The sequence below is a fragment of the Cupressus sempervirens genome, chromosome 1 (assembly GCF_028749045.1).
Source record: "Cupressus sempervirens isolate cs-2001-9-10 chromosome 1, ASM2874904v1, whole genome shotgun sequence".
NCBI lineage: Eukaryota > Viridiplantae > Streptophyta > Pinopsida > Cupressales > Cupressaceae > Cupressus > Cupressus sempervirens.
Window position 1 is genome coordinate 196,082,699 of NC_143118.1, and position 12,325 is coordinate 196,095,023.

The 12,325-nt window shown below is 36.3% G+C and overlaps 1 protein-coding gene across 4 annotated transcripts in view; it reads right to left on the reverse strand.

Annotated features, from left to right (window-relative positions):
- The window catches only part of LOC149576782 (magnesium transporter, putative (DUF803)), a 128,607-nt gene extending 116,910 nt beyond the window's left edge, over nucleotides 1–11,697 (reverse strand). Inside the window, exons 1-2 of one of the 4 annotated variants that reach the window (XM_089819886.1) lie at nucleotides 11,399–11,697; nucleotides 2,588–2,686 (exon numbers count right to left, since the gene is read on the reverse strand). In XM_089819886.1, the coding sequence (XP_089676012.1) occupies nucleotides 2,588–2,686; nucleotides 11,399–11,509 (210 nt within the window). In that variant the 5' untranslated portion in view covers nucleotides 11,510–11,697. Of the gene's footprint in view, nucleotides 1–2,587; nucleotides 2,687–11,175; nucleotides 11,327–11,398 lie in introns of those variants that run through there. The other 3 variants (XM_089819879.1, XM_089819891.1, XM_089819887.1) reach the window with 3 other exon arrangements.
- Nucleotides 11,698–12,325: the final 628 nt, after the last annotated feature.

The window sequence follows — 12,325 nt, forward strand, 5'->3', positions numbered from 1 at the left end:
ATTGAGGTACCCAAAAAAATTGCAATCAACCCACTTGAGATCCTAAAAAACCCATCCAGAATCTGCAATTAGTTGGAAAAAACTCTCAAAAATGGCAAAAAGCAGCAAAAATGGCAGTCATTTTTTGCAGAGATGACCTTGAGGAGGTTAAAAGTGGTGGAGAAGGCCATCAGAAGAAGAAACAACCACAGATTTGGTCAGAAACCTCAAAAAAAAATCTTTTGAGACTACAGAGGCCAAGAAAACGGCCCGTTGTTTGAAGGAAATGATCTCGTGAGAGAAAAAATGGTGCCAAACACCAAAACACGAGCAATAATGGCAGTAAAAGGAACAAAAGACAGCCACACAGGTCTTGCAAACCAAAAAAAATGCCAAATATTGACGGAAAGAGTAGTCACGGGCTGAGAAAGTAAGGCCATGAAAACCCTAGTCGGGTTTTTCAGAATTAGCTGACGATTTGCACAGAAAAAAATATCTGTCTCTGCCAAAAAATTCTACCAATCCTGCAGCAAAGAAAAAACAGCTCAGAAAAGTTTTTCCAAAATTTTAAAAAAATTCGAAAAACATTTTCAAGCTTTGATACCATATTACACATAGTAATTGGGAAAATATTTGATGTATTAACCAATTGTCAAGACTATAGATTAAAATCTCTCTGAGAAGTGGCAGATATCTCTACTTCTCATGAGAACTTTTCCAAAACGAGAAAACTTAAGGTTTTCTGGTGAGAAATTCAAGCTGAGAAGACCTCAAATTCTCACCGATCACTTGGCCACTTCTCTGTGATGAATTGTGAACTTCTTGCAATAACTTCACTACTTCTCTTGGGCGACACCAGTAAAACTAGGACACCCAACAACTTGCCCATTCATTATTTGTGTTGCAATTTTAAGTTATTGGAGGAGAGAAGAGCTTCAAGAGAGAAATAGTTTTCAAAAGCCTTGTAGATAGATCACAAGTGGATTCAAAGCAGATTCCAGATTCACAAGTAAGTTTTCTAAACTCCTTTTCTTTTTAGTGGGAAGGGGAAGAGGAAGATGTAGATTAGTTTCATATTTCACTTGACATTTTGTATTAGCTTATCTTTTTACAAAGACAATTTTCTATTTCTAGTTTTCTTTAAAGTTCAGAGTCACTGAATATGGTTGCCAATCATCGACATTCCACATGAGGATGCAACTTTGTTACATATTGAATTTATATATATCTAGATCAGCTTGTTTAGTGTGTTTACTCATTTACTGACTCATAGATGCATATCCTTATTGAAGTTTGCAAAAAAATGCATTTCTAATTAAATTTACATCATTTTTTAAATTCCCCATATTTTCCCGAGAAGTTGCTGATTTATTTTTTGCCGAGAACTTTATTTTTTGCTTCATCGATAAGTGGCAGAGAACGATATTTTGAACCATCATCAAGACGATCATTATTAAAAAATTACAAATGTACAAAATAGTAAGTTTCTAATAAGAAACTTAAGAAGATCAGGTAATCCATCTTATCTACAAATAATTAAATATATTACATAATTGACCGTTAAAGTAATAAAATAATAATATTCTAATCTATCATTAATCATATATAGAGAGAGGCAACGGAGAGGCTGACAAATTGCCTAATGGCACGGCAACAGAACTGGGCTCTTCAGGAGCTTATTGTATCATTAGAGATTGGAGAGGTTTAATAATCTGAGCTTGAAACTCTTCAAAACCACATTTCCTAGTGGAACAACAGTGAAACAGAATTCTTGGCAACTATATAAAGCCCAAGATTCAATCTTTGGTTCTGCTTTGTGAGGTCTTCAGGCTGAAATTCTTGTTGGATGGCATTGATATTGGTGTTTGTTGAGAGTTGAGACCATGGTGGGAATTACATGTCCAGGGTCCATTCCTAAATTGTTGTAATCTGGTGTGTTAGTTAACAGGCAGCCCTTCAGCCTGAATCTGGACGTGTGAGAGCTTGCGAGACATCAATGGTGGGTGACTTTAGGTGGAGAATTCCATTGATAGGTGGTGGGAGTAGACCGTGATGGCAATCTGTTGTGATCGGAGAGATTCGCTTGTGGTGAGCTCTGACAAATTCCACAGGGAAGTGTAATGATTCATCGGTTCGTAATTTTTTTGTTTTGGCTACCTACTCTGCTTCTATTTTCTCTGGTTCTGTTTATGTGGGGAGCCTTGGTCAATTTGAGCATTGGCTTCTTTCGTATGCAGCTACTTGAGGCTTCTTTTGTCTCGTCCCTGTAAGCATATTGGAATTATTTCTTTCTGGACTTGGTTCAAGGGAATCACATGTCTCGGTATCTCAAGTGTGTTTGTTTCCATGAGATTGGATGCTTTTCTGTTTGTCACTGTGAATGTCATTCTTCATGTATTGTTGTTCAAGCCAAACTGCAGTCGGATTCCTGATGTAAGATCTTGATGTAATTTTTGAATATAAATATAAGCTCTTGCAACCTCAGTTGCATTTTATGAAGCATAATAAGTAATGGTAAGCTAAATAACAATATTGTTATATGAAGAAAAGATTGCATGATGGAATAGAATTTAAAAATTTGGGACATATGAAATAACAATATTCTTACTGGTGCTAGGGAGACAGCCCTTAGCATCAACAAGGCACCAAGAATGTCAATACAAAAACCTGCCACCCATGTTTTACTGAGTCCATACGCCCGCATTACCTGATATCAACCAGAATGGCAATATGTCAGATAGAAGTTGCTAATTGCTATCATATGGAAGAGCCAACAACTTAGATTATAGAAAAGGAAGCAAATAAGATCAAAGGAAAATGAGATAGCTAAATTGAAGAGGGCGGATGATTATTTACCAGAAATGAAACTTGTGGGTGGGTGTGTGTTTATGTGTGAGCAAGAGTTATGTGTGAGCAAGAGAGGCAGTTGGAAAGACAGAAAACAACACTTGCATCACATGCCCTATTTATTTTTAATAAATAAAAATTTTAATCATTTTTTCTAAATTGATCTGAAATTAAAGATCGGGAGCCTCTACACCTGTTCTGAACTCCATCTCATTTGAAATTTTCCCAATTGGGATATGTAACTGTATACATGTTCAGTAGAAACTCTGAAACCAAGAAATACCTCTGTGAAGACAGATTGCTACAGATACCATTTCCTACTCACTAGAAGCTACAAAATCAATAGAAAGTTGGCATTCACTTCATGACTTCAAGCACAACTAAATCCTATCCATGAATTTAAGCACCGCTAGATCTTGCAATTTAGGATCACCAATATACAATTATAGATATAGGTGAAGCATAATTTCAGCAAACAATGGAGAGAAGCATGAGAGCATCTTATTTTTTTGTTCTTTTGTCCTATCTTTGCATTGAGTTTGAGGTGGGTTGGATCAGGTTAGTAAAGAAAATTTGGCCACTTTTCCAACTGTGTCCTGGTATGTCACATATACACTATAACATAACTGGTTATGACCAGGATACAGCAATGTTGTGTCAGTATACATAATAGCATATCCAGCCACATCCAAGCTGTATCCATATCGAATCAACAGAGCGTGCAATTTGACACTGTTCTCAGGAAGACTTAATAGCATAGCTTAACTTCAGCTCTTCTTAACTAGATTAACCACTGCACTTGTTATTCCAAAATCTTCTCCTCACTGACTCCAGCTCTCATACCAACCATACCGTACATGCACAAAATCAAGGCAAGCTCCAATAATCACTGCAATGCAGAGCTAAAACAGGGGCTAATTTGCAATTGTTTCATACAAATCTTGATTTAAAGACTTCGCATTTGCATATACTTTGTTAGGATGGTAGAGCAAATGTTTTTTGGATGCCAACAACTCATTTGGAATAGTCTAAGCCTCAATCTTTCAAATGTGTACTAGATGTCCACCAGCCTAAGTTTTATTCATCCTTTTCTTTGTCGGTCCAAAACAACACAAATGGCACTTCCAATTTTTCATGAAGTGTTCAAAGCTTAATTCGAAATGGAATGTTGCCAACCAATATTAGCTTAGAAACTTCCACCAGAGTTTGAAGCCAAAGGTGGAATGATAACTTCAAACTGCAGAAATGGAGTTGAGAGTTAAAAGAAGATTGTTTGAGTTCAAAAGGCACTACTGGAACTCAAAAGAAGTTTGAGAACTTCCTATCCAGCACTTTCAGCCCAACAGTCAGTTCTAGAAGCAGTTACGTTCACCGAGGATTCATCAAGAAGTCTTCTCAAGGCTAGAAAAAACATAAAACTACTATTCAAAGGATAGTTCCAAAGGTATTGTTAGAGCCTGATGAGGGATATTTGACACCTGTATAAGACCTCTCTGATGTTGACAAGCAGTTCAAGAACTTGCTTCACTTACCAAAAGCGGATATTCTAAAACCATAAGAGAAGGAACAAGAATATCATCTAAAGAGAAATTATAAAACGTGAAGTGGAGCCCACTAGTCTAAATAGAGGTATCATTTGAACTTTGTCGAAAAATCTTGGCTAATGTCACCAAGGGAAGGATCAATAGAGGCAAGTATGAACATTAGATGCTTGAATGACTGGCTTTGATGACTTCCTTTATGATCAGAAATTTTAATTTTGCAATGAATTACAATAAAGGACAGCAATAATGAAAAAACTAGAGCATAAAATTCTTCGTGCAATGGCGACATCAAAGCAATAAGTTACTCTGCCATATATTGTTCGATTTGGTCTATAATCGGAGGAAGACACATAAGTGTCTGTGAATTTAACTGGAATTGAATGTCATTATTTAGTTTAAACATTTAGGGTATGATCATGTTAATGGTTTGGAATGTGTGCTCTTTGAAGCAAGAGATACAAAATTGTGGTATCATGATTCATATAAATTTGGGGAAGGGTGAGAAATCCTAACAAGAACCCCAAAATCCAAAAATTAGCTGAAATGAAGTTACTTCAAGCTCTGGGATTCCCAACAACTATAAGTGTCGATTTAATGATGGCGTGTAATAAGTTACATAGTTCCCAAACTTAGACTCGGCTCAGATTTGACAAGGCCAACTTGACTCATGACTCAGCTATGATTCGACAACAACTCAGCTACAACTCAGCAAAATGAGAAAAAAAACCTTGAAATTTAGAGATTTTTGTAGTAACCCCAACAGGTTATAACTTCTTCAAACACCAAAAAAAAACCTTTATACTTCAGTTGTTTGACATTTTGTCAAACACTTTGCAGGCAAGCTCTGATACCACTGTAGTAACCCCTCAAGGAACTAATATTCAAATGCAATTCTTTTGGTATTATTAGTGCAAATACATGGAAACGAGATGTAACAATGATGCCAAAAAAATTTGTTCTGAATTATTACAACAAAATCATATGCTGATGAAGTACAATAATAATAGTGATGCCTGAGAATGGAAATGAATCAAGCATAGACACTGTAGCGCGGCATCCTACATACATACTATAGCAATCAAAATTTATTCTCCAATTTAAGCACAAAATAGAATTCCTGAATTGAAGCTCTCCCAAATACCAAATTCAACGGATATTTCACCACTTCAAATGGTTGCAACATTGAAGAGTTGACGTTCACCAATGGCTGGCTGAAATCGGAAACCTTAGTTTCTTCTCCCAACTTGATATCAAATGCAATTCACAAAATCGGATGATAAACAATGAAGCTATCACCTCTTTTTATACTTTTCCTTGACCCTCATAGAAGGAAATAAAATATTTAATAATTGCATTCTCTAGAAGTTTCCCCCTTCCAATAATTAATGCACTTGCTAGAAGCTTCTCTCTTGCAATACAATAATTAAATAAAATATTTAATAATTGCATTCTCTAGAAGTTTCCCCCTCCCAATTATTAATGCACTTGCTAGAAGCTTCTCCCTTGCAATACAATAATTAATTGTGCTTCTAGAAAATTAAATTACTAGAAGCTTTCCCCTTCCAATAATTAATGCATTCACCAATAAATTAAATTAATTAAATATAAAGTCACTTTTCTTTTCTTTTTTACTTTTGACTTTTGACTTTGTAAGAAATTAATTTAATCAATTTCTCCTTATTTCTCCACTTAGCCTTCGGAGAATGTAAAGGCTAAGAACTCCACCGATATGCTAAAAAGATGGGGACATTACAATTTTTAACAATTTAAAACTTGTTTCATGCATCCTTTGTTGAATAAAACTTAAAGACACTACAACATCATCAAATAGAATTTAATTTCATCAGATGCATAAACAAGGAACATAAATAATAAATCCATCATATAGGTAACATGGAAATTGTATCTAAGTCTGTCATGAATATGGAATTGAAACCAAAGGGATTTTGGATGAAATGAATTAAAAACTTAAAATCTTTAGATAATCCTTGTTCTAGCTTCAGTTTGACCTTAGAAAGCCAGGAAAAGTTAAGGGGAGGTAGAGCATTGAACTTTTGAAGTCATGTTGAATCTTGGAATTTCGTTGAGGCAAGAATTTATTGGAAAAACCCAAAATTAGATTTTGCATCTTAACTCCTATGAGGTTCAAACATATCTCAAACATCCTAACAGTATTTATACAAATATAAATTAAAGTATATGAACATATACTTAAATGTTATAATTGTATAATACTCCTTGCAGTGTGAATATTTATATGGATGATGTTGTGATCAGGAATTGTTCTTTTGGAAAAGATCGACAAGTTAGAAATAAAAGAAAATGCAAGTTCAATCACCCAAGAAATTTGAATTGCAATTTTAATTGGCCATTGGAAAATATTATTAAGTTATAAACTAAACGAATTCCTAGTCTGGTCAGCCCATGTGAATTCTTCAATAGACATGACCATTGGGATAAAAAGCTTATAGAGGAAAGATCTAATTCTTCATTCCAAGTCATCAATGTAATTTAAAACATTAATTATAAAAGCAAAGCAGACCTAGAAATGTGAAAATCAGAAAGGTGATTAGAGATCAAACAATCTTTGGCATCCAATTGGGAATTAAACTGACTGGAAATTAAAATAATCAGAATTTGAAAATAAAGTGTTTCATAATGCACAATTAGCATTTCCCAGATTGAAATTAAAACATTTTCCAGATTTGACACAATTGAAGATCTAGTAACTTTTATCATGAAGATGTTTAAGTTCTTCAAAAATTATTAATTTTCATTTCATTTATGTTCATAACATTGATCCAAGATTGCTCTTTCTTTTCAGGTTTGATGCAAGGATCATGGTGAAGCAGGTGGGTGGAATGAAGGAAGATGGTAGCGAAAGATGGAAATGGAAATGCAAAGTACAAATGTTCAAGAACAATGCAAGTACAACTGAAGATGACAAGCATGAGGATCTTCAAGATTGAACTTCTTCATGTGCAAAGGATGATTCCAACACCAAGATTGACATAAAAGCATTAACAAAACATTTGTAAGTCGTTCATAAAGCTAGCAAGAAGGCAGGAATTGGAAACAGAAAATAGAGGTGCAAATGCAATCAACAAGGGCAAGGATTATGAGATGTTGTACTTACATTCATTTATATTCATAACTTTGATTTAAGATTGCTCTTTCTTTTCAGGTTTGATGCAAGGATCAAGGTGTAGCAAGTGGGTGAAATGAAGGAAGATGATAGCGAAAGATGGAAATGGAAATGCAAAGTAGAAATGTTCATGACTTCAACAATGCAAGTACAACATGAAGATGACAAGCACAAGGTTGTTCAAGATCGAACTTCTTCATGTACAAGGATGATTCCAACACCAAGACTGACATACGAGCATCAACAAGCATTTGGTTGTGATTCATCAAGCTAGCAATAAGGCAGGGATTGGAAACTGAAAATGTAGGCGCAAATGCAATAATTTACAAGAAAAAGGATAATGAGATGTCGTGCTTAAAATGCCTTGCGAAATGATTCAACATTACATAAAGAAGGCATCATTGACACGATGACCAATGTTGTATATCCAAATTCAATGGAAACCTCAACCAAGGCTGATGATCACAAATCTCATCAAATGAGGAAGGTCAAGATGCAAACCAAGTTTAAACACAAAGCAATTACAAAAGAAAATGTAGATTGGCTAGTTCAAGGGGAAAGATCAAGGCCAAGACATCAAGATATCAAGACAAGAGCAGTTTCATGAACATCTCAATGAGAAGATTTCCAAAACAAGGAGAATGAAGAAGAGGATTCTCACCCACAAGTCCAAGATCATTCAATCAAGATATTCCAAGTGGCATTAGGAATGCATTTAATATTTCACCCCTATTGAATTTTCTCATTGATTCATCCTCAAGAGGATATGTATTCAAAAGCAATGTAATTTTCTCATTGGTCCGCATTTAATGCTTGTAGGCAATGCTTGTGATCAATGTTCCATGGTGAAGCATCCCCCCCAAACCCTACCGTTCCCAAAACATGGACCTCCCCAACTGCACCACCTATCAATCATACTTCACTATTGGGACGCAGGGACATCCTGACATCCTCGGGACATTAAAGGGAACACCTAAGCATCCGTTGAGCATCTAGGAGATGTCTAGGCATCCCCCATCAATGGCCACTTTTTTGCATCTGTAGAGACAGCAGAGCCATCACAACTTGAGGATGAGGATGCAGCAGCTTCAGATGTAGGGTTGGTTGGTGTTCCTTTGGCGGATCTTGATCTTGAGTAGTACAGTAGTTTTGGTGATGAGGAGTTTATCTTGAGGTCTGACCTCCTATGGGATGATTAGAGGCCTTTCTTCACTACCATGCTACCCATTGTAATCATCTTCATTATATTTTTTATATAATAGAAACCTACCATTACCTGCTTCAATAATTTAAAAATTTATAATTTATTTAGTATTGAATATTCTAATTTCTAATTAGTAATTCAATATTCAAAACATCAATATCCATTGTCTAATGTTAACATATTTACTATTTAGTATTTGGCATTTGCAATTTTCTTATTTTACTTGTTAAGAGTCTTATACATATTTTCATAACTAGCATTTAAGTACCATATGTATAGCATATAGCATACAGTATATAGTATAAAATTTGAAACTGTTTTTATTGCAAAACTTGTGTACTCAAGACAACTATCTGGAAAGAGATAACCCATGCTAATTTACGTAATATATAAGTCATCGTTGAATAATACATGATTCAATAGATTTACAGGACTATCCAGTTTAAATGGAAGACTCAAGACACCCTCCTTGATCTAACAAGGAAGGGAGATTTCATGACAACAAGGACAGCAGAAGCTACCTCAAAAGATGTATGGACTTTAAGTCCCTACATTGCTAAATTTCACACAAACTATTGTAGTAAAATGTGATGACTACTTCACGTGACAGAAAATGAAAGTAAACAGCATAAATGTGCTAGTAAATTATTTGCTAAGAATAATTAATAATGTATACTTTGGTCAAATGTGATGATTTCAAATGGTAAATCATCAAGGTTTTCATAGCATACACTCCTGTTCAACTCCCTGGGATACTAGCTACATGCTTTAATGAAGATGTTGAATGTTTTATTGTGTAACAAATATGACATCCAATTCTGGGAGTGTTGTAACCCAACAAATGACATCAGGCGCAAGTCCAGGGTGAATTTGACAGGATATATACCCCAGTTGCGGCATCTAAGATGACAGATGCCCAGCAACATAATTTTCCAGCTTTAAACAATCTAAAATTAGGCTAAGATCTAATGGCAGAATGGTGGTTGCAAATAATATGCAGACTGAAAATGGACAGCACTAGGAAGAAAGAACACTGTGTACCCTCAGATCAAAGAGGAACTCAAAACCTAGAAGTACCAAACAGTTGACAACTACACTTTTCTCCCCCTGCTAACATTTAAAATGGATGTTTTAAGCCTGCATTAGGCCAATTCGGCAACAGCTTACAACAATCATAGCATGCTTATAAATAATGATCGATCTAGGGAGTTATTTAAACCCGTGATCATGCGGTACCATAAGATGAAGTCGGCATGGATTTTAATGCTACATTAGTTTATGGTTCCTTTAAATTTAATAACTTGAACATGTAAATTACCATCTGTGACTGGGAGGATATTGCCATCCTGGTCCACAGAGTGAAAAGGCTTCATTGTGTCCATCATCATTGTTAAATTCCCATTTCTCATTGTTAACCTCAACTGCTCTACAATGTGGAATTGCCTTGTTTCTCTGGTTCCATTTTTTCTCTAGGGAATGACATGGATTCAAGGAAATTAAGAAAGTTCAAATGTGTATAATGCAATCTTAACGCAGCAATCCTGCCGATGACCAGACTGAAGATTTCTTGCTGCCAAAGGACTAGTCTTTCTCAGTCCATTTAGGCAATATGCGTGTGCCATATAATTTGGAGGCTGCTTGTGGATCTAGAATTCATAATAGAAATGTCAATATCCCTCTAGACTGACAACAAAATCTGCTGCCTGAATTATCACTGGGATCATGTCCATACTGTGAGTACCACAAGAGACCATTTTTTCCAGAAAGCAAAAGTGATTTTGGGAACACACCTAGTCAAACCGCCAAAACAATAGATGTCAGAGACTTCAACAGGTCGTTGCATTGAGAGCCGATATCACAACAAAGTGAGGACATTTTGGCAAATGCAAAGTATAGACTCGACCTCCAGATAGACAAGACAACAGTGGATCGGTTCAATCGTGACTCAACCCTGCACAAGAGCACCAGTGGCATTCTTAACACAACCTATACATACACAAACACTTACATTGTCGATAATCAGCAACCTTCAGCCATTCTCCAGTCTCGACTGGCCTCTATGGTTACCTTGTTTTATGGATCTTGCTTCAAGCAATTATCTGTCTTATGAAAAAACACCATGTTCAATTTTATTGGTTTATTATGGCTCTCAAATCCAAACAATCTTCTTAAAGCAGTCTTAGTAAACTTCAAAGCACTTTATCCCTATGCAAGCCTGAGGATTTCAACTTATGATTATAAATCTCACAGTGGTAGGCAAATTACAAGCATTCTGGCATTGATTCAATTGTTTTTTGTCCTTGTAAACAAATTACTAGATTTTTTTTCCAGCTTCCACATGACATACTTATACGCAAAGTTTTCTGGTTAAACTGGGGTGTGCAAACGACCTTTAAAATCAAACAATTTTCTTTCAGCGCCAATAAAATCAACCAATTCGCAGTCATGGACTTTACCTTAATTAGATGTGTGAAGATCGAATCGCCGTGGAAGCATTGAAAAGAAAAGAGAAAGACAACCCTAGAAACAGCCACTAACCACAATGGAAGCCATTAAAAGCTCTTAAACCATTATTGGTGGATTTTGAAGAGCGTAAACTCATTGAACGCAACAGAAATTACCGCAGGTAATACATATCATTAACGATTTTTATTTTTTATTTTTTTTATTTTTTCGTACCTTGAAATTGAGAGCCAACGGAGGAAGGCCAACGGTGCCTTTTTTCTGCAAAACTTTCCCGATGCTGTTGCCCGATGTCGCAGCCACAGTTAGAACGATCGCCTCCCACATACTGGCCCCTATCTCTCTTGCACGGCTATTTTTTGTATCGCGCACGATCGCCTCCCCTGTTCCAATTGCCCAATTGCGAACTTCAAAATTTAAACAAATGCCAAACTGCAATCCAGTTCCATTTTGTCCTACGCAAGCTTGTCTGTGAATACAATCGTTTGATCAATTAAACTTTATGGTATATCGATGTAGATGTAAAGGAAAATGAACTATTTTTTTAATTGAATAGTCTCTTTTCTATTATTAAAAAAAAATATTAAAGTTATATATTCACAAAAAAAAGGGTTGGGTTACATGACAGAGCTGGAAAGTGTACAACTATTCATTATAAAAAAATTTCAAGCGGCTAAAGCAGCGCCAGCCTAGGGGGGAGGATCCTGATGATCATGAAATCTCCAAGCATCAGTGGGGAATGGAGGGTAGCTTAGAATGAACCCACATGTCATCAACAACAGCTTCTTTCTCTTTTTCCTCTCCCTCCGCCCTAGGCGGTGAATTTGTCAAATATAGACAAGGGAATGACCACTTAGGATCAGAACCAATAGCAAGCTAACCAGGAGTAACTGGGGACCAACCACAGCCCTATCGTGGAGAGGTAGAATGGTAGCGGCGAACATCCCAATCATCACTAGGAGAGCGGTGAGGGAACTGGGAACGTGGCATTTGCGAGCGGTGGGCCAAAGAACTGTGGCCCTAGCAGTGGCCACGAGGTGACACCTGATCCGCCAAGGCAGACTCTAGTGGAACCCGTGCAACAGTAAAAGGTGCAATGCCCCAGTGATTGAGAAGCTACTACAGGTGGGCCACCTTGTTAGC